This window comes from Fulmarus glacialis, unplaced genomic scaffold (assembly GCF_000690835.1).
Source record: "Fulmarus glacialis isolate BGI_N327 unplaced genomic scaffold, ASM69083v1 scaffold29826, whole genome shotgun sequence".
Lineage (NCBI taxonomy): Eukaryota > Metazoa > Chordata > Aves > Procellariiformes > Procellariidae > Fulmarus > Fulmarus glacialis.
The window spans coordinates 1,667-27,690 of record NW_009219344.1 but is presented as its reverse complement, the minus strand read 5'-3'; the positions used below and the strand labels follow the sequence as shown (position 1 = coordinate 27,690).

General features: G+C 43.2%; 1 protein-coding gene across 1 annotated transcript; it reads right to left on the bottom strand.

Moving 5' to 3' along the window:
• Nucleotides 1-494: 494 nt before the first annotated feature.
• Nucleotides 495-25,425, bottom strand: ETV6 (ets variant 6). Its single transcript, XM_009580342.1, has 4 exons — nucleotides 24,887-25,425; nucleotides 7,162-7,304; nucleotides 4,275-4,375; nucleotides 495-951 (listed from the first exon to the last, which is right to left on the bottom strand). The coding sequence occupies exons 1-4, from the start codon at nucleotides 25,278-25,280 to the stop codon at nucleotides 846-848; spliced, it is 744 nt and encodes a 247-aa protein (XP_009578637.1). The 5' UTR covers nucleotides 25,281-25,425; the 3' UTR covers nucleotides 495-845.
• Nucleotides 25,426-26,024: the final 599 nt, after the last annotated feature.

The window sequence follows — 26,024 nt, the reverse complement described above, 5'->3', positions numbered from 1 at the left end:
ATATATACACATATATATATGTATATATGTATTTGTCCCCACCCTCCCTCCCCCCTGCTTCATTCTATCACTTTTTTGCTAGAGGGAGGGAAAACGTCAACATCAGTCTGTTGCAGAGGTTTGTCACATTTATTTTTCTCCTCCCCGGAGCACTTAGGTGATTGATTTTGGTCCATATTCCAGCAGTTAATAGCCACTCGCAGGACTTGTTGTGCGCCCAAGCTATGCTGGGATGATATCCCAGCCTACACGTGAAGGGTGACTCCTCTTCATTTGACAGGTATGTGTGGTAAATTCTTTTGATAGCTTCAACACATTTCCCAGTGGCAGCACATGTAAATTGATCCGAGCAAACTGGAACCCTTGAGCAAATCCCTTCTGTGTTGCTATTGTTTTATGCGGTGTTATGTCATGAGACTTGCACAGAAAATAAAAGCGCTCTATTTCCATAGGAAAGCCTTCCAAAAAAAAAAAAGCATAATCTGACGTCTTGTCCTATGTGAGATAAGGAAAGTCAAACTGCATGTTTATTAGGAAAAAAAAAAACCAACAAAAAAACCCCCCAAAACTGAAACAAACCAAAAAGAAAGAAAGAACTCAAGGGAGACTTTGTAGGAACAGTGAAGTAGTGCATAAGTCCAGGCTTTCTCCCCTTTACTTTTCTGCCAGCACCACTTCTGCCTGTTAGTTTGTTTTGTTAAGGTGCTTCAGGTCCTGCGTGGTCTTCAAGCTAAGCGGCGACCCCAAGTACTGCTTCTGTGTTGTTGCTTCCCCTCCCAAACTGTGCCAGCCATCTGGGCAGATGTTTCTCCCACGGACCCACAGAGGCGGTGCACCAGTTCCCTTCAGCACTCATCTTCTTGGTATATTTGTTCATCCAGTTCCTGGGATTCAAGGTGCTCTAGGCGGTCTGTTCGGCCACTCATAATCTCATCTGGGGTCTTCATGAACCTGCAAAACACAGAAACAAGCGGATTTCCCAGTGGTCTCAGCTTTTACCTTCATCAAGACATGAAGGCCCCTGAGCTTTACAGCTCCCAAAATCAGCTCTGCTGTATCCTCCCAATGACTTAGTATTTCCCAGCTTCTCCCCAGCCTACTGGTGTCTTCCCTCCTCCATACCTGGAAAGGAAACCAAAAAAATCACAGGCATCTACCCCTGCTCCTTGAAAGTCCAAATTTGAACCAAACCCCATAGTCTTTTCCAAAGAATGTATTTACTTCTCCTCCCTCATATTGTTTGCTGTTGTCATGTAAGATGATAGTATGCCACAGGTACACTCATTTATGGTGTCTGGTGACAGAAACATTAACGACCTTTCTGGCCAGCACATTTCAAAGCAAAAGCACTTGCAAGGCGTGGAGAGGCAGAGGGCTACTGGTTTGTGCAGGCTTGTGTGTAGGTGAGCGAAAAGGAATATGAAACACCAAAGGAACAGTGGTGGAAAAAGCCAAGGACCAAGTCAGAACAAGTTCTAGGAAATGGAAAAAGCCCTGAAAGAAAAAGCTTTTGGGCTAAGGAACTGTGAGCAAAGACAGTCTCTTCCTGTGTGATTGCAGCAAGCGTAATTGTAATGAAGCAGTATCCTCTGTAAATGAATGCCACGGCTCCCAGCACTGATGTCTTGATGCACTAAGTCTGCAGGGGGCTAGAAACAGAAACTGCCTCTGAGGAGGCATGGCAGCAGTAGGAAATGGGAAAGGACATCCACCAGCCTGCAGATCAAGTCTGCGGTCTTAATCTTTGCCAGGATGCTTTCGTGCACTACTGCACAGAGAGAGCACGGAAAAGCTCTGTTTTTTCTTTCTGAATTTAATGGCGTAGGAAGAGAGAGCGGCACAGGAAGGATGAAATCCTAGTTTAAACACAAATCACTTTCCTACCTCATAAGTACTTCTGGAGAAATTAGGATGAAAGATGTTTATGCTGGAATTGTTACAAAATTTCACAGTCTTCCCTTAACGATGTACTGGCTAACATTCAGCAGTACAAAATGTGTTAGTCAGAGGAGCTGATTTTATTTCAGGTTGATGATACGCTCAGTATCCTTGCCCCAGTGAAAACAAAACCAACTGACAGGAGCCTTGTTACTATCACTGACCCAGAAAAAACACTGCTGAAGCTCATGGGCAAGGCTTGCCTCGTCTTCTGTCTCTGAGGTTATAAAACTGAGGGCTTTCCGTCTGAAAAATCTGGAGTCTCTCAGCAAACGCATAGCACAGCCTGGAACTAACCTTTTGCCACCCCTTCTAATTTTGGAAATCATGTGCACATATGCATTTAGGAAAAAAAAAAAAACCTGTGACTCACTGCTGTGTCACTCCCATTTGTATGCTGGAAGAACGCTGCTGATCTAAATGGTGTCACGGTGGTGAAAAACTACCATACAGAAGCGGTGAATCAGTCCCTGGCTACACAGTGAAAACGCATCAAAGCCTATGGGCCAGACTGTGCCCTGATTTAAACCCTGTGCTTGTCTTGTTGATCTTGCGTGAGGATGAAATCAAAACAGAGAGTGATCCCACTGCCCTCCCTACATTCTGTCTGCTCTGTTTCCTAAACCATGTGGGAAATGGGCTGATGTGAACTGTACTGCAGTACTTCCGGTATTCTTTCTGGTCTGTGTTTTAAGTCATGTCAAGAAACTCAGAGCATGGGTATTTGTAATAGCATTTGATTAAATTTTAAAAAACCAACCCAGAACTACAAGCTAATGAAGAAACAGTATCTGTGACCTCTTTTGTTGCAGAAGACACCCAGACAACCTATTGGAAATCCCTTCTCTGACTCCATTTTACTTAAAGCTCTGTACAGATATCTGCAGATGACAACTGCCTGCATGTTAGTTATAAAGTCACATTTCCTATTATTTCTGTGCTTGCGAGAAATAGCCAAGAAAGGCACATTAATGGCTTGATTTTTTGCAGCTGTTCTTCTTTTTCTCTTCAGATATAAATAGGTCTAAGAAAACAACATCAATAAGTTTTTATTAGGAATTGTGCAAAAAATGCTTTGTTGGTTTTTTTTCCCCAGTTTCCGAAGGAAATGAGGTTTATATGCTCGTGTTTTATGCTCCCTTGTGACCTTTGAATCTGTTGGTCAATTTTGGGCAAGTCTGACAGAGGAACTGAGGTCTCCAAGGGTATGAAGTTTCTACAGTTTTGAGAAAATAGGCCGCCTGCTTGAGAAGAGATGGACTCCTGTTTCGTTTGTGCCCCCACCAGAGGAGAGGCTCCAAGATAAGCACATTCACTGTTCAGCACCACAGAATTCCCCCGGGGCAGCGCAATCTTCACACAAAGCCATAGCAATCCAGGCTGCCTTCCTTGGTACTTGTTGCTGATGGAGCAACCTTGTTTTAACTTTCCACAAAAAAAATTAAAATCATGGAGTTGATTTTGCTTGTGATTCCTTCTTTGCTTCGCTCTCCTTCCCCCATCTAAGTCTCCTTCTAAGAGCTGACATAAACAAGACATTCCACAGAAACCTTTTCAGCTGTAGATAGTTTGAGTGCTAATGCAGTTCTGTTAGCTATTTAAGAAAACAAACTCCAAGACTGCCTTCCTATTGATATAATTTGCAAGCACATTACCAGATCCAGACCACTGACATCAAAGCAGTCTTTGGTCTGACTTCAGTGCTCTGTGGGTCAGAGGTACGCACTAGGATTTGCTGGTCCTCTCTGAAAAGAACTAGAGTGCTCTCGCTTTCTGCCAGCCGCACTCCAGTTTGTACAAGTAACACCCTGCTTTACGCTATTTCGGGCACTATTTCCTAAATTCTTGGTTGTGTCATCGAATCCGATGCGTTAGGTTTTATAAACAGTTCTTGCAGGTCCCTCCTTCCTTGAAGGCAGCACCGCTGAAGACACGGTCATCAGCACTTCTCTTCTGGGATGCTGATGCATTTGAGGAAATGCCTGATCCCTGCTTAGCTTTCACCAGCAGCTCTGTCTGAGAAGTGAATTTGGAGTGGGTTTTCCAGCAGCTTGGCTGAGATCACGAATCATTTAACTAAGGTCTTAAACAATGGCGCAGCCTGCTTGAAGCGAGTGAAAAGACTTCTATTGACTCCACTGATCATTGAAACAGGCCTGTATTTTCGTAAATTGGTGCAGTTGCCTTGAAAGCTGGGAAGCACTGGTCTGAACAGCTTTTACAAATATATGCCCATTGTCACCCGTGGCAATGAAGTATCCCACACACAATTCCATCCTCCATCTTCAAAAACTAATTGTCTGTAGAAAGGAATGGCAAAGAAAAGAAAAAATTACCTGAACAAAAGCCTTTGTCCTGGCTCCTTCCGGATAATATTTAGTTTGTAGTAGTGGCGTAGGGCTCTGGACATTTTCTCATAAGTCATATTTGTTCTGTTCTGTTTTTTTCAAAAGAAAACGGAAAAACGTGATTAATTAAAACCTTTCTAAGCCCCAAAAGAAGTTGCAGAACTATCACAGCCAGCTGAAGTAACCAAGTCAGTTCAAGAAATTACATGTTCCACTCTTCTGCTGTTTGCAGGCCCATCCTGCCCCTCCAGCCCTCATCACCAAATTTTTATGGGTCTCTCTTCATACAGGGCAATTTAAGCAACAAAGTCTAACAAAAAGTGAGGTTTTTCTACAGTTTCTTGGATGACAGGTAACAAAAGGCTTCATCAACCACAAGAGGAGACATTAGATGGAGAGAGATGCTTATGCCAAGTGGGATGCGACAGGCCTGTTCTTAATGAAACCACCTTTTATAAAAGCTAAGAACAGTGGCTAACAGACTGAATCTGTCAGCAATCCCTGCTAAGAGCACTACTCCTCTGGGATTCCCCTCCATTAACTAGTTAATGCTTACAGAGCACTGTGGAGATTGAGAGCCTGTTTCTCTTCTTGTTATACAGGTGTAAATCAAGAAGTCCATTAGGTTTTACATCTGCTCCTATGACAGAACTTCCCCTCTGTTTTGGGAGCTGCTGACCCCAAAGACCATAGCCAGAGCACTGTGGGGTATGGCCCTGCTGAAGCTGAGAGGCAGAAGTGATGGGTACTGGCAGAGCTGTATGTGGGCAGGCCCCATAGTACTGACTTGGGATAGCAGTATCAGTCCCTTAGGCTACATCTACATGAAGAGTGTTTTTCTGGTACAAGGAGCACTGGTTACTCTGCTGGCAAAGAAATTCCCAGCAGAGAGACAACTATACTGGCAAAGCCGTGTTTGCACGAGTATAAAGCAGCCGCCTTGCCATGGGCAAAACATACCAAACTAGTAGAAGCATGCTTTTGCTCTGTGAGCCTCCATGTTAGGAGTTTGGCTTGGCACAGCTCTGCCAGTCCAAGATCAGGCAGAATTCTGTAGCGTTGACCGGGCTTTATAAAATGGGACTGATCTGCCTGGCTAAAATGCCCCCTAAGAGCAGACTTGCTCTGCTTGCTCTGACCGCAACAGCTCTGCTAAGGGAGGCCACATAAAGAGCTCCTGTGGCAATTAAACACTAACAATGACAATGTTTTCCCTGCAAAATCTAGACTCTGCTCATTGGGAAGCTCCTGAAATACCATGTGTGCTTTTTCCATTTCTTGCTAAATGCTAAAAGGCCACTGCATTTCCCAAGTGGCTAGTGGTCCGAAGCAGCTTCAGTTTTAGACACCCAACATGATGGCAAGGCCCGATTATTAGCATGGAGGTTAGGTAAGGGCAGAACTCTCCCTTCCCAGTGTTGCAGCCCAAGACTTCTAAGACAGATGTTCTTGTAAGCAATGAGTCACATGAGAAAATCTTGACCTTATCAAGATTATAGGCTGTGTATACTCTCATACAGAATCACAGAACAGTTGAGGTTGGAAGGCACCTCTGGAGATCACCTAGTCCAGTCCCTCTGCTCAAAGCAGGGTCAACCAGAGATGGTTGCTCAGGACTGTGTCCAGCTGGGTTTTGAACACCTCCAAGAATGGAGACTGCACAGTTTCCTCTGGGCAACCTGCTCCAGTGTCTGACCACTTTCCTAGTAAAACAGTCCCACACCTGGGGTCTCATGAAACCTAACAAGGGGAAATGTAAAGTCTAACACCTCCCCAGGTCATTCCTGCCCAGGTGGCGGACTTTACATTGTCCCTTGTTAAGCTTAATGAAATTCCCGTTAGCCCATTTCTCTCCACCATGTCCGGGTCCCTCTGGATAGCAGCACAAACCTCTGGTCTATCAGCCACTCCTCCCAGTTTTGTATTGTCTGAGAACCTGCTGAGGGTGCGCTCTGTCCCATCATCCAGGTCATTAATGAACATGTTAAACAGAATTGGCTCCAGCATCAATCCCCAGGGTAACATCACTAGTGACTGGATTTTGTGCCGTTGATCACAACCTTTTCAGCCCAGCAGTTCAGCTGGTTTTCAATTTACCTCACTGTATTCTTGTCTCGATCATACTTCATTAGTTTGTCAATGAGGATATTATGGGAGACAGTCTCAAAAGCCTTTCTAAAGTCAAGACAAACTACATCCACTGTTCTCCCTGCATCCACCGAGCTAATCATTTCATCGTAGATGGATATCAGGGTGGTCAAGCATGATTTCCCTTTTGTAAATCCATGCTGACTACTCATATACTCATATAAATATACTCACATGCATATAGTCATATCTGTACATACTCAGCCCCAAACAGCAAAAATCCGTAACTGCTTTCCAGAGAACAAAGCAGAATTACCCTCTTAAAAGGAAATACATAATCCTGCAGCATTTGGTGCCTGTCACAGGACAGCCTGTGAATGTTGGTGCAGACAGGAACACAGACAGAAAGCTCCTGCCAAGATGTAGTACACAGCTCCTTGTAGACCACATCTAATCAGAACATCTTTAGCATCAGGTTTCAGGAAGAAATGAGATGCCTTGAGAGAGAAGAACCGTTAATTCTTGCACTCCTTATAATTTTATAATTAAAGGCATTTATAACTAAATGCCTTTAAACCAAACCAACAGGTTCTTTATATGAAGGATAGGCTTTAGAGCTTGAGGCTGGATGCTTTATATTTCTAATGTGTGTAGAATGAAAGATTACAACTTTCCAGCAGTAGTTTATATGCACACGCTTTCTTCCTTTTTCCCCTGTTTATAAGTGAATCCTGTGATGTTATAAGAGGTGAAGTGCCGTAGGAGGAAAATTGCATTACTTCCTTACCTTGTGGTTTCCCCACAGCCGGGCCAGCCCGTTGGGATCCACTATCCGAAATATTTTGGATTCCTTATCTTCCCATCGGATGAAATTTTCGTACCGGCTGTCAGAAAGCAGCTGATAAACATAATCCCAAAGCAACCTGCAGTCTGTGAAGAAAGGAGCAAGAAATATTGACTTTTATTCATTGGAATTAATTCTGGAAACTTTTGGGTGGATGTGTAGTAAAAGGACAGTTGGGATCAAGGCTGAAACAGCTGCTGCAATCTGAAATGCAAATGGCTTGGTTGGTATTGACTGATGTTTGCAAAATGTACTGGAATATACAGCCTCTTCTGACGCGTCCTAGTCCTTCTGACACTGACTTTATCACATTAAAAGCTGCGTGACATGACCTGCTGATCTTAGTTGTGTGTTTATTGTTGTACTGATGCACATAAAACTGCCACCGTTGGCCCTCATACTGTCGCTGGCTGTTTCACTGGGGAAATCAAGAATCCTGCAACCTGCTCTCCCTGCTTGAGGCTGCCCCTTTCTGTGCTAACATGAGGGGTCTAAAGCACGGGCAATGTTACAGCTTTCCTTTGTATACTCCATGTGATATAACATTGATGCCTTCTACCATTTTGGAATTTGCTTTTTGTTTTATTTTTTAAGGTTCCTGAAAAAAAACCCTGAAAAAAAGTATTATAATTACTTGAGTGCTATTGAGAGGTTAAATACTTTCTATTTGGATAATTGAATTCAAATTTCCTCTTGGCAAACACTCCTTAGGTCGCTAATTAAAGGCCTAACAGATACTTAGGTTTTAGTTTAGTGTTTTTCAGTTTCACGGCAGTCTCTTGAGACCGGGGAAGCCGAGAGCTGAGCTGCTCCTACTTCCTGCTTGCAACGTGTGTGTGCACAGCACAGCATAATAACTGGCAACTATGAAATATGGAAAGCGAATTGCAGAGAGCTGGGGGTTCTGCTGCTGTCAGAAACAACAAGGTTTTTATAGCTCAACTGTCCAGATCCCTCAGATGGCCATATAGTTGCATTTTACTTTGAAAGCAAAATCAAGCTCTGAGAGATGGCTTGTTAGAGTGGTTAAAGGGCAGGCAACCAAAGGCATCTAGCTTCTAGGTGCTAAAATGGATTCTTGTCCGCCTATCTTCCTATTCTTGTCTGTCTGGGGTTGGTACGTGTTACGATGGGGATGATTCTCAGTATGAGAATATAAAATGCTTTTTGAAAAGGGATATGAATAACACATTTAATGAGCACACCTGAAATGGTTAGAGATATTAACATTGTTGATGGTATTTCCCATTTTTGAACTGTAAAGAGTATCTCTGAAATCTGTACTGTCTCTAAAACCAGAGCTTAGTTTACCAGTGCCCTTACTATAGACTCTCCCTACCACTCCTACGGAGAATAAAGGAGTGCGTTTTGAAGAGATGACATCTGGCAAAAATTGCAGATTTCTGTTCTAGGTGAAACCTACCCCGATGGTCACCTCATCCGTGACATCTACAAGAGGACGAATGTGAAAGGAAAGAGGCAGTCAGTTTTTTTGGTTGGAAAAACCTTATTTTCATTAACATTTTTCAGGGAAAAATGTCCATTCCCATGTGAAATTTTTCTGTGTTTTAATTTAAAAAATGAAACCAATTTCCATTTTTTTCATTCATAGATGAGAATGTTGTTCAGTGACAGCTTCCTCCCTCTCACCCAGAATAAGGTACCTACAGCTGGGACCACAAAGAAATAATTCTCCTCCGCATGCATTTGCCAATGACCAGCCTAGGCAGGTCCCTTCTTGGCACACGGATGCAGAGAAGCCTTCATTTCCCTGTCCTCCCACCCCAAGTTGCTTACGTAGCCCAGCCGCCTACCCCACGGCTGCGGCTACCAAGCAGGTAGCTGGCTGCAATTAAATGCTGCAATGCCAAACACTGCTGCAGCTAACCCCTTGTGCGGCTCTGGGCACAAGTGACTTCCCCTGGACTACGTGGGAGGTCTGTAGAAGAGCGTGAAATTTAAAGTCTCAGACTAACACTTCCATTTCTGTCATCTTTCCTCTCACAAATTCACAAAACCCAGTTCTTCCACCACCTTTCCATCAATAATTTTTCACACACACACACACACACTCTCTTAGTCTCTTAGACATGCACATATTAGAAAAAACCTTCTTTTCTACACTTCATTTATAAGGAACAAGGAAAGGGAGATTGTATTGCTCTACTGGTTTGTGCCTTTTAATAATGTGGGAGGTGGTCAGGTAATAGCGTAGTAAGGCCACGTAAGTGGTTCCTTGACACACATGCAATTCATTCTCGAACTCTTTCAGTGAAAGACGGTATAGAAAATGATTTTTTAGTGCAAGAATCTTAATTTAAAAAAAAACCAACAAAAACTTTAACTGTCTTTTTTTAATTTTCCTTTTCCTTCAATTCCTCTAGCTCTGACGCCCCAGGTCATATTTTACTCGTTGATCGGAGTTGGTAATACTGCTGTATTCCAAAAACTACTATTTTTTTTTCATCATCCTGTGTAATCTGTGATAACTTTAACAACAAAACCTGCATAGTCTATGCCAACAATTCATGCTGAAGTCACTGTTTTAGATCAGCTTTTCCCAAAGACCTCCATGCTTTCTTTCTGTCCAGTCCTTCATTGAAATCACTGTAAAGGTGATGTGATTCCCTAGGTCAGCGGTGAATCATTCACCACGACCATCAGTGGGCAGTACTGGGCTAAACACTGTGGTGGGCTCAGGCTGGCCCCACCTCATCTGCAGACCAAGAGAGGTCTGTCTTGGTGGGAGCAGTTTGAAATCAGAAAACATTCACTTAACTGATATTCGTCAGAAAAAAAGAGACACTTTTTGGCCAAGGCAGGAATTTATTAGAAACTTGAGGGAAGAGAGGAAGGACGTGTGAGTCTGTTGTTGAACCAGAGCTTTTGAACCGTGCTGGAAGTTTGCTGAGGTGGTTGGTTGGCGTACGGCCCCATCAGGAGAGTGCTGCAGGAATTCAGCGTCCCAGTGTCAGTCATTTGGTTTTGCTTGTGCCACTATTGCTAGTCCTGGAAGGAGTGGCCCTCCTTGGGGTCAGCTGGAGGGATAGTGCTCCCGCAGAGGCAAGTCAATGTCAGGCTCTGTCATATTCTTGAACGTGCAGTCCAGGGCAGATGCCCTCCAACTATAGTAACTTATGGCGAATATTTACAATTCTGCAGAGATATGATTTACCCTAAACTTTACTTTCACCTCATTATCTGCAATATGCGGTGTTATTTTTAATCAGTAGTATACTACCGTAACTATGCTCTAGAAAATTTCCAAGTGTATAAATACAGCTCTTACTGAAGGGGATGGCAGACCCCTAATATCCTCTCTACAGTGGACCCTGAAGAGTTTCAAGGAGCTGATGGCTCCTTGACAGCTGACTGGAATTGCACATGCAATGTGAATTGCACTGTGCCAGGGCTGCACATTCACCTCAGTGCGGCTAGCAAGTAAATTCTAGTCGAACCTAATGGCTTTGGTTATTTTCCATTGGCAATCACTACTTCACACACACACACACACACTGTACCCCCCTCCTTCACAAAAAACAAGAAAGCTCAAAAAAATTCAGCCCAAGATGCCTGAGTGGCAATTACTGGACTAACAACAGAGCTTCAGACTCTGAGAAGAGGTAGGATTCAAACGCAGATTTGTTTTTTGTTGTTCACTCAATTTTTAGAATGGATTCAGGCTAAGCTTGAATATAAATATTCCTCAAATGAGAAGAACTCAGATCTGCATCTTGAGATCTTCACAAGAAAAGTCCCAAGTGATCAAGGGCCCCATCCATATTCTAAACTGACTGAGCTGCTCAGACTTGCAGAGGTATTTAGCAGGCTGGTGGAATTCGCGAAAAAACCCAACCACCCAAGTATCTGAGACCTCTAAGTCTCTGTTTGTTTCAACAAGAAAATTGAAAATTCTCGAAAATTCTGCTTTGCTCTTACAACCACTTAAAAACTCGTCTTCAACAGCTACACTTGTCTATCAGCAAATTTAGATATATGACTGAGTTGCAATAATTTAATGAGCTGGCATGCTTCAATGCAACTGTGGCAACTGTGTCTCAGGCCACTGCAAATAGGAAATACAAAGCATTAGCTTCAAACACCAGTAGAAAAGATTTAGGCTCACTGCATTTCTTCTCACCTCTGCTGAGAGCTATGAGCGTGCACACTTAGTTATCATGGACCAGCTGATGCTTGGCAGCACAATTTAGTTAAATGTATGAGCTCTGTTTGCAGAGTACCTCAATCAGTTTGCCTTCTTTCAAGTTTCACATGGGAGACCTTTAGGAATTTGAGCATAGGCACTCAGGTTTTTTTTTGTTTTTAACCACGAATGATTTACACCCTCAGTATCTTTCTCCACAGGTTGCACGGTAAAAAAGTATGAGGTTCTGGAGGGGTCTCCCTGACTGACAGAGGAGCAGCAACTAAATAATCTACCATTATTACGCCAGTAGAAACCATCTTTAATAGGACAATAGAGACTACAAGTCAAAGACTACTTGATAACTCTTAGCCAGTGTAATGAATTTGGAGTATAGTATATATATATACTCCATCTGGAGTAAACTGCAGCCTATGAAACTGCTGAAAACCCAAGAAGAGGCAATGCTAGAAAACGCTATTAAAAGGAGCTTCTCCACTGGGAAAAGAGATACCTCCATAGAAGGCTGGTGAAGACAATACAGAAAGTAGCATCCTTCAGGAACGTCAACGCTGTTACATGTATTTTCAGGAAGGATGGAGAAACTGAGAGAGGTTCTTGTGCGTGGATGGTTGTTTTGTAAGTGTAAATCACTTGTCTGAGGAAAGTCTGGATCATGCGAATGACTCCATGAAGACCAAATCACTTCCTTGACTGTCAGAAGGCCTCCAAATGAGCAATCACATGGGGGAACTCTCCACAGGGTGTGTGTTGGCTAGTGAGCGATGGCAAGAAAGCACATGGATGTTGCTGAAGCCCAGCAAGTTTACAAGTGTGGGACATTCAATAGGGGAGTTGAGTCAGGGCTGGTACCTCAATTATTTGGGCATGCTGCGATTTCCTGCCTTTTGGCTAAAAAAGCTTACTTAGAAAGTAACTATGTCTCTGTAGCACAGGGAAACATCATTTCCCCCTAACACACACACGTACGTTTTTTTAAAGTGAACTCAGATGGTTGAACTTTGTACAATCTGAAGGTAAAGGGATTTAGATGTGGAGAGAGCTGGGATTGAGAGGCTTTGAGGTGTTGCGTTATCAAACAACCTAGCCAAAGTGGGAAGGTGGTGAACGGGTTCAGAAATGTGGCAGGGCTGCTGAAAGCAGGCATTTCCATGTCCCACCATTTTCTCAGCTGTACTGCTGGGCAAGACTGAACTACGTAATTAGCTGGGAATTAGGACAAACCATACCTTCAAATGGAGAGGCATGGCTACAACTTTCTTCCTGCAGTTAATGCTTCTAGAGGGATTTTTATAGTTATGCACAAGGTAGTGATAAGGTGTAGAGTACTTAGCTGGCTCTCAAAATGTCCCCCATAAGCACTGCCCTACATGTGCAAGAGGCAGCAGTTTCACACTCCTGCTAATAACAGCCGTGTATTGTACAGTGCCGAGGTCGGCAGAGCTAGAGTAAAGCCTTGGGGGCTGCCTGCCCACTCAGCCTTGTGGCTGCTGCTTGGCTGCCAGGGCTGACACTAGGCACAAGAAAAATAGGCAGCTACGCGCCCTGGAGAGGGTGGGGGAGAGGAGACAGAGCACTTGGGGTTTGAGGGGTAGGAAGAAATCTCCCCCATAAACAGTAATTTCTGGCTTTAATCTTCTTTCTGGCTTCACTGATAGCAGCAAGCTTGCCTCCTCGCTCTTGTTTTAACCCCTCCTTTCACATGGCAGAAGTGCCCAAACCTCAGCACTCCTCCTTGGCATGGTAAAACTCAATTTCTCTTCTCTGGCTGAAAAGCTCTGTTTACTGCCCACACTTACAGCACTGTTTCAGTAATATTACAAAAAAGGGGAGATGGTAATACTGTCATTAAGAATCCCTTGTGACAATCAAATAGACACTGTGTGAGTGGAAGCATGTATTATAGATTCTTCATTTCAAATACCCTTTAAGACTATAGGCACAGTCTTCTGAATATACACCTAAAAAACACTGGCGTATAAACATTTCCTAATGGCTATATGATAGCAATACATATATCTCTTAGAACTGAAATACCATCTCAGAATGATGTATAAATAAAACACTATGGACCTTAGGTTCCATTTTGACACTTGTCCAGCCATTATGAATGACTTCTCTAGTATCATTTGGCCAAGGTAGACACAAGACTGGTAGTCTTGATGTTGCAGTAGTGAGAAGTCTTGCATCTGTGCTCACTTAGACTAAATAATGCTGTTAACAGTATAGGAAAACATATGCTAAAGACGTCTTTTGTTCAGAATATAACATTCCCCTGCACTGCAATATTTCCTAAAACACACACAGCATCTGAGACCCCTGTTGTTTAAGTGAGGCCCATGGCGCAGAAGCAGAGCTGGCCCTCTTCATGTATCAACTACCAAAATGCTCTCTTAACCACAGAAATGTTTTGCGAGACCCACCCACATCTTGCACTGAAGATCATTATATAAAATGCATTCGGTCTGGCTGATGACTGACTTGGAAACTAACATGGCTTCACAGAGGAAGAGATCATGCCAAAGTAACGTTGTCATACTCCCTCTGACATCAGCTGAGGCCTTACCCCTTGCTGAGTAGGTTAGCCTAAAATTTCTCCAGCATGATATCATTTGACTTAAATGGTTCTGTGATTTCTACCAGCTGAAGAGTTCTCCCAAGCTCGGGGCCCTTTATTTTACAAGGTGATTTGTGCTTCAGCTGCATTTGTTCACAGTGAAGCAAACAGCAGCTGCTCACAACTGAGACTCACGAACAGAACTTCTCTAGAAGTTCTCTGGTACTCTGGTTTTTGTAAGCACACCTGAAGTGTGGCTAGCCTAGCTAATGTGGTGATGCTCATGGTATCATAATGATGAACTGGTAAAATTCAGCTGGCCATAGGTGCTGCGAGAATGTGGTCCTCATCTCCCTTCCATTTTATCCTTCCGTCCTCCTGCTGCTTACCTTGTGCTGGTTGTTAGATTTCTCCGTGAGCTGACTTAAATCACTTAAACAGAAGAAAACAAACCCTGCAAAAACCACCAGCTGGCTTTCTGCTATTTGAGAGCTGAATCTGCCTGCAGGAAGATCTAGTGAATGCTAAAGCCAGCACAAAGAAGGCGGCAAGACTACACTGGTGGAGCAGGCAAGGATGGGGAGGAAAGAGGGAGAGGCCCAGAAGGTCTCACAGACCTTCAGCCTACTGTCTGTGATCATTCCCCTCGCCTGAGAAGGTCAGTAAGTCTCTGAGAAGACAACACTACTTTGGGGCATCTGGATTTGTTTAAACTGTAAGAAATCACAAAGATTAGTGGCTGTTCACTTGTACGGAAAGTGAAAAAGATTGGGAGAGAACTCCTATGTCCTGACTTGGTTTAGGCTTGCCATGGAGATGAGCTCTAATTGCATTTTAACCACATTCTATACTGTGCAAGAGGCAGAGCTTTCTGGACAAGCCAAATGGACCTTCAGGCTATCTAACTGGTACATGAAGCTCATCAGGCTGGCTGATGCTGTTATTTATTTCAGGAGTATGGTGAGAACTACTTGGCTGACTTGCTCTCATCACACAAATGGAGAGGGAGGAAAAACAAAGCTGGTGCAAAGGAGAGGGAAGACATATGGCTGGACCTTACCAAATCAGCTCCTATATTCATGCTGAAAGCCTCTTCTGTGGCAAAGAAAATATTGGGAAAACAACAGACAGCACACTGAGAAAAAAAGAAATGCTACAGTAGGATTACTGCTGTGTTGAGACACAATCCAGCCTCAATATCTATCTAATTCCATGACATACTTATTTTAGCAGACAAAACTACAAGAAAAAAGTAACCAAGTCTTGTGATTAATGGGTTAAATAGCTCTGAGAACTGGGGAAGCATTGATCCTGAGATGGAGCAGTCCTGCTCATCCCTATATGGTAATCTGTGTCTAGGTTACTGAGGGAAAAGAGTTTTCTTTCCGTGAACGCTGGCCGCTGTTGGAAGGAGGATGGTAACCTGGTACACTAAAGCCAATGTTTCTATGTGGAGAAACCTCTTGACAGACAACTGTTTGTTCAGCTCAGTAAATTCAAGCTGGGGCTGAGGAAAGAGGTTGCCAGATCACACAATACAAGAGTTGTGTGTTTCTTCTGTCTTGTACCCAAATGCCGAGTGGGAGATCAGGCAGAAGAAGAGCAGAAACCTGAGACACTCATGCTGTGAACAGTTGTGCTGTGAAGTTGTAAAAGTAACACAGAAAGATAAGGCCAAGCTCTGTCTTTGGCAATAAAAATGTGTAAGGGGAAGGAGGATCCAAAAGGTTCACATCCCTCGAGGCTGTAGAAAAGAGCACTCAAATCACAAAGAATATGTAATGGATGGGCCAGAGACAGTTTGATAGATAGATTAAGACTTTGCAAGCTAAAGTCTGTTGTATTAAAAAATGTCTTTTTTTTTTTTCCCCTGTTCTGTTCTCCCACTCTATCTCCCCATCCCCACCAAACAGACAGGTATTTCCAGTATTAGCTTCAAGTGTTCTTTTCTGGCTCCACCACAACGGTAGAAAGCACTCTTCCATTTCTCTTGCTAAAGAAACCTGCCTCTAATCCTCCTGTGGCTTTTCCTCACCTTTATTGCTCATGAAGGGCAATGACTAGGAAAAGGGAAAGAAATTCAACCTCTGCCTGATCACATGCACATCCTACATCACAACCACTTTGACATCAGAAAACTGGCCTAACGCTTTAATGATGAGAATTTAAGAATTAAGGATGAAGCTTTATCTTCCAAACTGTACTTTAGAGAAGCGGGCAAAAGCAGGAGTGACTTAACTACAGCAAAGGCATTCCCAACAAGAGTAATGATTTTTGATCCTGCAATGTGAGAATCTCCAGTACCTTCTGCCACAAGCTCAGTTCACCCTCTGGTTAAGACTTCTGTTTTGGTTTTTTTTTCAACACCTGAAAATCATTGTCTGTAGGAGACTACTGCCCAAGAACCTCACTTCTGTGCTCCATCAGAAAGCCCAGAGCACTCTGAGAGGCGTGAGCATGGCTGGAGGACATGGCTCCTGGTGTGTTCCAAGGAAGCCCCTCCTGCAGGGACTTCATAAGCTGTAAACTTGCGACTTCTGATAGGCCCCTTGCAGAAAACCAAAGAACTGACCTCCCCTTCTCGGGGTTACATATCCAAATTTAGACATAGCCAAACTCTAACTCTCTTCCTTCCCTTCCCTCGACAGAGATGGAAAACAGCAGTCTTACCAGTTTAAAGGTGTCCATTTGAATTAACATAAACTGATGCAAACTTTTGTATGCCACTTCTAACTGATTACTATTAAAACCAGACTTAAATAGGCCTCTCTCTGAAGAGAGTGAAGTGTACTGCCAATGCTGTTAACACTACAGTGTATTTTTCTGGTTTAACTAAGAGGGTTCAAAGTGATGCAAGTTTACTTTGTAGAAGAAAATCTGAATTGCCGACATAACTCCAGCTTGAAGAAAGTATGCAATATACAGGGAAAATAAGGGGCGTGTTTTCATTAAAAGGCGAGTTTCTTAAAAAAGTATTTAACATCCTGCTGACCGCAATGGAGGCTGAGGGTACTCTGAACCCACTTATCACATCTGTCTAGCCATGGCATGTAGATGCTGCAGTACAGGAATGAGAAGGATGAAATCTAAATGACTGAGCTTTTCTATGGCTTGGTCAGTCCTGGCTTCTGAGTGGATCAGGACAAGCCCTGACTGCAATTTCTGTTCCTGTAACTGTCCAGTAAGAATGGAGGCAGTTGTAAAGCAAGACACTTCACAGAAAATCTGCAACCAGCTATCCAATCTATTGCTATTCAGCTATTGCTTGAGTGTCATTAGTTAAATTGGCAGGGAAGGCACACTTTCATGCTGAAATTAATTGTTAATGCCATGTTAAGATGACTCTCAAGGTTATAATGAAAACTTCTCCTATGAATATGAACTCTATGAGCTTGACTCTCATCCGTACTTCAGTCTCTTTATAGTAGTCTGGCTTTCCACAAGGGGCTCGAAGTAGATGTGGCATATACTGCAAATGTAAAAGCGTACATGACTGCAAGGGCAAGCGATTAAACAAGGCCAGTGACATTATCATTGTCATATCCAAATGGGAGTGACAGGCCATGCCTACACCAAGATTCCCAGGTTCTTTTAAAGCTCCAACCTGTCTGTATGGGCTGCTGTCCTATGGGAAGGAGGGTCAGCTGCCCCGAAAGCAGGCACTGAACCCCCACCACTTACAACTTAGCACGCTAAAGTGAACCACTGTTCTGGTTTTCTGTAGTTTGCCAGGCTGTAACTTGTAACTGCAGCTGCTGAGACTGGAGGTGGGTCTTGTCACAGCTACTCCCAGACAAAGTCCGTGCTTCACAAAAGCCCACCAGTCAGTACCATGCTGTCAAACCCTGCTGGGATCATGCCTCATGACAGTGATGAAGATAGCCTTCGCAGCCTCAGGCATGTATACAGGTAGGCTCCTATGGTATTAGCAATGATAGGTGCTGTCTTAAAAAAATAGAATACCTCTAAGGAAGCATATGACAAAAGCTAAGTCTCTACAGCTTGGTTTGTTAGCATTCGTCCTCTGCAAAGGAGGATACAGCAATCATTTTCAGTTTAGATAAGAATTCACCAGAGTGAAGCTCGTGATGCAACTTTGGAAGGGGGGATAGTAATGAATCAAACAGCGATGCACTTGACTGGATGGACAGTAAGCTTGAGGGCTGGTGCATACAGGGAACCTGACTGGCGTAAGCTCTTCCCAATATCAAGTGCCACAGCAGGTCTGTGTGGACGTGCCTGTCCACATAAGTGACTTTCTTGTAGAAAAAGGTTTCTACTTACAAAGCAGTATTGTCATTCTGGAATAAAGTCACTTACCAATGACCAAATAACTATATGAAGGAATTAGCTTCAAGCCTTTACTACAAACACCCATTGTGCTCATTGCCTTACACATGTAGAGAACTCATAACCAAAAAAAAAAAAAATCCAAACCAGACTGATTTGGGTTTAAGAATCCGAGTTATTGTCCCAGTAGTAGATGGGCACAGTTGGGCAGGTTCTGCTTCTGCTTGGAGCACGTGACTGCAACATCAACACAGAAGTGGCTGTATCACAGAAACATTACGACTAGCTTTAAATGCTGCAACAGACAAAAGCAGCAGCAGACAGCTCAGTGTAAGTTACACACCCAGCTTCTCGAGTTTATGGCTAGCTCGGGTTGCTGTCATGATGAGATGTCCGATGAAGACAAAAACCAGGGAAGTACCAGACTGACCAGTAGTGCAGGGTATTGGTTGTTCCAATTTTAAATTGGATAATACATTTTTTTAACAAATTGGAACCTGTAAATGTGAGGCATTATAGCATAACGAAAGGTGTTACTAGTCACTAGAACCTGGAGGTAAATTCAACCTACACTTTTGAGTGAGGGACTGGTCAGATGGTGTCTACTGATACACTGTACTGCATGACTTTGTTTTCTATGCAGTATAGCACTCTCTTTCCAACACCTCTCACCAACAAGTCTCGAAAACACCTTTCATCTGTGCATGCCCTTCCTTTGTATTTACCTTGTCTGGTCAGTAAACTCTTTGGAGGAGCACTGTAACACAATAGAGCCTATAGATACTACTGTAGTGCAAACACTAAAAATTAAACGGAACAGAAAGCTGCATCCCTTCTGTGAGGGGCTAATAGTATCAGCTGCAAAACTTTTAACTCCTAAGTTGTACTTAGTTGTTCGTTTTCACCCCCTTTACTATACAGGCGTAACTGTTCTTTGCCTGCTTTCCCACCCTCCCTACCTCCCAGTATATGCCATTGCATAGTAACTGTGCCTGTACAGCTATTTTGTACAGAAAGGAAAATAAACTAATGTGGTGTAACTGCATTTGCACAAAGGATTTTGCTGGTATATCAGTTAAAAACAAAAAAGATCATCCTACAACATTGACACATCTGGAGCAAATATGGGCACTAAAGCTCTGGTCCTAGTAGATCAGTTGAGGAGACACTGATGACCAAGGTGCCGTGTTCTGAAGTGCAGTGACTTGCGATGTTTAAGCTCTAAACGTCTAGTGTTATGAATCTAATAGCTCGATCAGCTGAGCTTGTTTTTCTTACCCTCCTTCAAAAGATGCTTTCCAGCTCAACTCCAAAGTAAAAATGTAAGTATCAGTTGATTAGCAGTTTTTTTAAGCAGTATGTTTGTGAAAGATTCACTCAATTAACTCCTCCTGTCTTTTCCCCTCCCACACAAGTTTATGAGAAGTGATTAAGTTTTTCAAACAAACGGGGAGGAGAATCCCTGCTCTTGTTCCCCCTCCAACCTCTCTCACACAAAACAACCAAACTACTATCCTTACAGAGCTTTGGGGTGGAAGGCCTCCCCGTGCTCAGACCTAGCACACAGCCTACGCCCATCGTAAGTGCTGTCTTGTAGATTTTAGTAGAATGTGAGTCATTCATAGCTGATGCACTCTTAACAGGGGACTGCATTTTCACTTTCGTCAGTCAGACTGTTTCTATTCAGAAGTCACTTATACTTGTCTTGCTACAAATCTGCGGGGTTCACGCTACGCCCCCGTACTCTCTGGATGCGTGGCACACGAAGGGGCTGAGGCAAGTTAGAAGCAAAGCTGGAGGTAGATCTCTCTCATGACTTTGGCAGGGTAAGAATCTTGCCTGTCCTCATTCCAACAGCAGTCAATAGCTTTATGGGCCAAACCAATACAGTGGTAGACAATGTGCCTCTGAACGGTTTAAACATTACCTGGCTTTTCCTTAGACTCCTGAAGTGGAAGAAACAAATCTGGCAGCTCATAAAGTCAAATACAGCATAGTTGCTAAGGTAACCCAGCTGATAAGAACAGCATACTAATAGATAACAACAGGCACAAGACTCACCTATCTTTAGATTCCACCGCACCCCCCCAAATGCGGAGCAGAATCAAAAGCAATAGGCAGGGTGGGACTCTGCAGAGAAATAGCAGTGCTCATCCTTCTAAGCTGCTTGTATGAATGGGATAGGTCTGCCTCAGACACGCACAGAGTGAACCTGGAGTCTGATGGGTTTTATTGGGTCCCAACTGCAAGAGGACAGGGAGCCCTTAGGGGGAGTCCAGCTGCACCTACCACTGCTCCCCGGCACCTTGCCTTTCACACCCGCGCAGCCGTTTGGTATCTGTACTGGGCAGTGCTCGAGTAAAGGGATAGTTATATCTGTATCCCAAAGTTTCACGGCCAGTGGTTGCTGTGGATTAGTGAACAAGCCTTTCAGTCCCAGAGAGCTAGTATAGAAAAAGACACCGGGAGCTGGAAGTCTCAGGAACCTGCTCAGCAATGTATTTCCCCTCACAGAAAACATCCAGAATTGTATGAGTGAGTTTTAAGTGACTGAATCAAAAGTGAGGTAAATACCAGCAGGTCATTAAATTAATTGGAATGTTTCTAAGCCAACCTCTATGTGATAGAAGTTAGGACAAAACCAACCCTGTTGTAGTCGGATAATCCTGTAACTGCCTCTTGCAGGGATTCCTGTGTCTTCGTTTAAGCAACTAACAGGTTTCTGGTGAGATCTAATATGTCAGTTCCCATTTTTCTGCATGCTAACAAGCTGAGGTGGACATGGGTATCTGAAAAAAAGGACATTTTTGACACCTAAATAAAGTTTTGTGGTGAAAACCTGCCCTGGCTGAAGTCAAAGGCAGAGCTCCCAAGGAAAGCCGTGGGGGCAGAACTTCAGGATGGCTGCAGGGAGGGTTTCTGGTGGCTGTGGTTCCTCCAGGGCTGCAGTGCATGCCTCAGCCATGACGTGCTACAAACGCCTGCCAACGCAATAACCCCTGCCTCTCCTTGTACCTTGGGGAAGTACCTTTTATGAGATATCAAAGTCCTAAAATGTTTGATAACAAAACCCTCCCCGTCAGAGGTGTATGGGGAGTGGAATTTCCATTCTGCAGAAGAGCTAATTTCAGGCGCCTCTCTTGACTGAAACTGCAACTGCGTTAAAAAAAAAAAAAAAAGAAAAAAAAAGTAAAGTATATTTTTTCCCCCCCCAGAGTGAAATCCTTGGAGACTATTTGGGGGGAACCAAGATGGAGTATTTAAAAATTTCAGAGCTAAAAGCAAGCCGGATAGACTGCCTGCTTGCTAGAGTCCAAGTTAGGAACTGACTACCAACAAACACTATTGCTGCTTTGAATTAGCAGTACCAGTGAGGAAAATCGTCCATTACACCACTCCGCTAAACTCCCCTTCTGAGGTGTTTTTAATATTTCAGGTGTTGTCGTAGCTATATGACTACTGATGCCTGACTTAGTTAGCTTAACCCTTGCCTGGTGCATTTACACGGGATGCAAGTCTGCCTTTGGATCATCCCAACACAATGACCTCTAGTTCTGACAAAGTTACAGAAAAGACTCATGCATATTGTGTTGAGAAGATAGCTAAACATGATTTTTAAAATCAACTTTAGCCATTGATGAATAATATATGGGACCTTAATGAGTAACATAAAGATACTTTATGTCTCTTGCTTTGCTAGAAAAGTGTGAAATGGCCTTAGAGGAAAAGAGAATAGACCTTCAACTTGAAATTCTTTGCTGTAAAAGGGAAAGTGCTTTACCAGTAAAATTAATATTTTGAGAAATGATATTACATAAAAAGATAGGAAAGATTAGTCAGCCGGTGAGTAGAGGTCATTATTTTGTCTGACAGGAAGTCCAGAGCTCTATTGATCGACCTCCTGAAAACAGAGTATTTGTGGATAGCAGCAAGTGAAAACATTATTTTCTTTCTCAGCACCAAGTAATTGCATGCTGCATTTAAAAACAGACTCTATCTACAAGTAAACAGGTTTACGAGGCTGTGAGGTACCTTAAGTCCAGGAAGAATTCCTTTTACAATTTAAAATATCTGAGCTGGGAATAGAACAAGTTTTGGAGCTCAGCCCAATGTTTTAGTCAGCAGCCCATGGGGTTTCCCTGGTAGCTGCTCCTCACCACTATCTCCCCTGAAAATCACCTGCATGCAAATGGTTAAGCCAGTAGAAAGTCAAGGCTCTCTTCTCACCACTGTAAATGGACAAGTAGTTAGCTCTGGCACTGGACTATTGGTAAATCTTTTCATTACCCAACCGATCAGTCTTCCTCATCTAGAAAATGGAAATAATGCCAGTGATTTTTAAAAAGCTCTTTTTAACAATACATCTGTATTGATGTATATTTGCAGTTTAAGAGTCAAGTGTTATAATTTTCATGGCCTTTCTCAAATCGAAGTGGTGAGCCATGGTTGGTGAAAAGCCTCCACGTTAACTATAGCAGTGTCAGCGAAGATAAAGACACTCAGGTGGAAAATAGATTTATGCTGACATAAAAAAGAAATGCTCTTAAAATGAAATCACTTGACAGAAGGAGCTCTAAATTGATGGCTGTGAGATGGGGGGGAAACAGGTAAAAAGGTGTGTACTTTCCTTCTAGGGGGCCTAAGTATGCTGCCACTGAATTCAATAGCACCGATGAAGTTGACTTCAGGTATGAAACATGAGCTATCTACATTTTTGGTAGTTGTCTGGGTTTTGTCACCTTTAAATTGGCTGTGAGCCCTTTATAGGGTCCAGTTACAGTTCAGGAGCCATTACAACCCAACCAGAATAGCAATAGCTTGTGCCTATACAGCATGTGAGGCTTGCTGGTGTTTACAGTTAAAGGACATGGGGTACTGACAGAAGTACACTGGCAAATTTAACAGTAGAAATCTAAGATGCTAGCAACTGCCAGCTATGTAATCCCCCGACCCTTGGCCATAAAGCACTGCCCTTATCTGAAATGAATGCCTCAGGTCTTTTTGGCATGAAATACTTCACCAGCTCTTTAAGACATGCCACCCATGCTGGTAGGCCTAAGCAAAGCCACGAGACTGCAAGTGAAAGCAGCTAAGCATGCAAATTTAGCCTGTGTGTAACACTTCAAACTGCTACATATATTTTCCAAGCAACTCTGTTAGGCCCAAATATCCATGGGCTTGGGCTCTGTTGCCCTGCAAACAACATAGGGATGGAAAGGACGTGGGAGTACTAATTATAGGGCTGGCATCACTGGACCGAGTGCACAACATGCAGAAACCAAAGATTTCCAATTATGTAAGAAAACTCCTGGGTTTAAATTAAAAAACTACACCACCACCTGCTCCCCGTATTTTTTCTTATATTCTTTTCAGTTTAGGCTTCATTCTTAGAAAATGTTTCCTTCTGAAAAATAAAAATTAACAACCCCCCTGACCTTCCAATAGTACTTTACGGAAAGGAAATCTCCAGTGATGCAACCAGTAGGGTATCTTCTCTGCCATAACATTAAGTATATTTCTTAAATTGCTGAGAATAGTGTGGGTAATAAAAATCAAAAGGAGAGAGACAAATGTCAGCCAGGCAAAAATGTCAAAAGATTAATTTCTGTAACCCATCTCTCTATTATGTGAAAGGATCATGGCCCTTGTTGTGCTTGATGTTGACTAGATGGTGAGATATGTACCTTTCGAATTTAAAGTGGTAAGTATTAAGAAAACAGAAAATCTTCCTCATTAAAGCTGAGGCAGCACCACATCTGTAACAAATTTAAGGCATGTAAGGACAAAGAAGAACAAGGTGTTTTAAAATGTACCTCTGTGGACATGTGTAATACCCCACAGAAGCTGGGTATCACCTTAGCTCACTGCTGACATAAATGCATGGAATGTTTTTGGGTGTGGTGTGTATTTACATCTCTCAGAAGAAGCTGGTTACTGGGGCATTCAGTGTATTTCTGAAGTGGTTGGATTCCCCTTCCCCCTCTCCCTATCTATTTACAGTTCCCTTTCAAGTACAAAAAACATTTTCTGTAACCTCAGCTTCCTGATTCAGCTGTTGTGATGTCAGTTATTTACGATAACAAAAGTGAGACAATGCCTGTGGTTTGCGTGGGACAAAGGCAACCTTGTTTCTGGGACAATCCTAGTGTGAGAAGCACAGGAAAGCCTATGAAGTAGGACTCCAAGGTGATATTTCATTAGTCCCGCCATCTCCATAATAGCAGGCTTGACACTGCATTTTCTCAAAGGCCACTGACAGAGGGTTTTTTCCTTTCCGTAGGACTGGACATTAATGTGAATGCAACTCTTGGAAAATTACCTCTTTGTAGGATAAGGCTTTGGAGATAGGTATCTCGGGAAACAAATGGGTTGCTAGTGGGTAGAGAGGCAATGAGTGTCAGGACACCAATGTTTCAATATCACTTACGCATTCTGTGGTCACAAGCAAGTCACTCTGCACCTTTGCTTAACCTGCCATGAAACTGGTTTAATCATATTTAACTGTGCAAACCACAGATGTGGTGAAACCTGAAGAATGCCAGTAAACCCTTGAGGTCACAGAGTAGCAAAAGGAAACGAGCAGCTCTTAATACATAGCGTGGTTAGTTATGAATGAAGAGCATCAACTTTGGTATAGCTTAGAGAATGTCATTTACCTGCTATTCTTCCAATTGGCATTGCATGGTCCTCAGGAGGGGATACAGACACCATGATGTGGTTCATATAAGCTAACTCTTCTCGGTGGGACAAGTTGATTGGCTTTACCTCCCTGTGCAGCCCATCGTCAGACAACCTTGGTGGTTTGAAATCGGAGTGCCTGGGGTTCAGTATCAAAGGATGCATGATAGGGCTGGGCATCAGCTGGATGACCCTGGTGTTCTCTTGGCGAGGGCTGGAGGGCTTCTGGAGCACCTCAGAAGGAGGTGGGCAGTGGTTGTTTTCTATCGGGGACACTGAAAGAGGATAGGGCTCCTGGTGGTTGTTCTCTTGCTGATGCCTTGTCCCCGGTACCCTGTCGGCTGGGGAGAGGCGACGGATAGTGTTGTCCATAGGGGACTTCAGTGGCCGCTGATCGGGATCTGGTGACGGACGGTGATTGTTGGTGATGGGTGATCTAGAACGATGCAACAGTTCAATGGTTGGGGGGTTGTGGTGGACTGTTTCTGTGGATGGTCTTGAAGGTCTCTGGACAAAGCTATCTGTGGAGAAAAAAACCAAAAAATACAGATTGTCTATATCGTAATCAAGGTGTAGTATCTAACTGTCAGACTGCTAGCTGAGCTTACTGGGTGCTGCTGTCAGCTTGGAAATGTTTTTATTTGTGTAACCCACAGATGCCCAGAAAAACGACATGTAAATGCAGATAGTTATTACTACACAGAATGAAATCAGTACCGTGAAAACAATCTCCCTCTACCACCACATAATGGTAGTTCCTGGGGAAACGTGTTAAGAGAAATCCCATTTTGAGAAGCTGACTGGAACACACGTGAAGAAAGTAAGATCTGATTCAGCTGTACTAACTGTGTTTCTGTGCAAATGCTTTGAAACTTACCTCCTGCCATTTGTGTCTCTACATGTGGTTCCTGTTATTGTACCATGATGAGCACTGTAAGGTAGAGGGCAGAGATAAAAAGGGAAAATGTCTCCAGGAGAATATTGGGAAGTAAATTTTAGATGGTAGAGGCTTAGGTCAAGGTAGAGAGTATCTTAGTCTGAAATACAGACTGGGTTATCTAAAAAAACCCACTGGTAGGAAGCTCTTTGTGAAACACTAGCTAAATTTTATCCCTG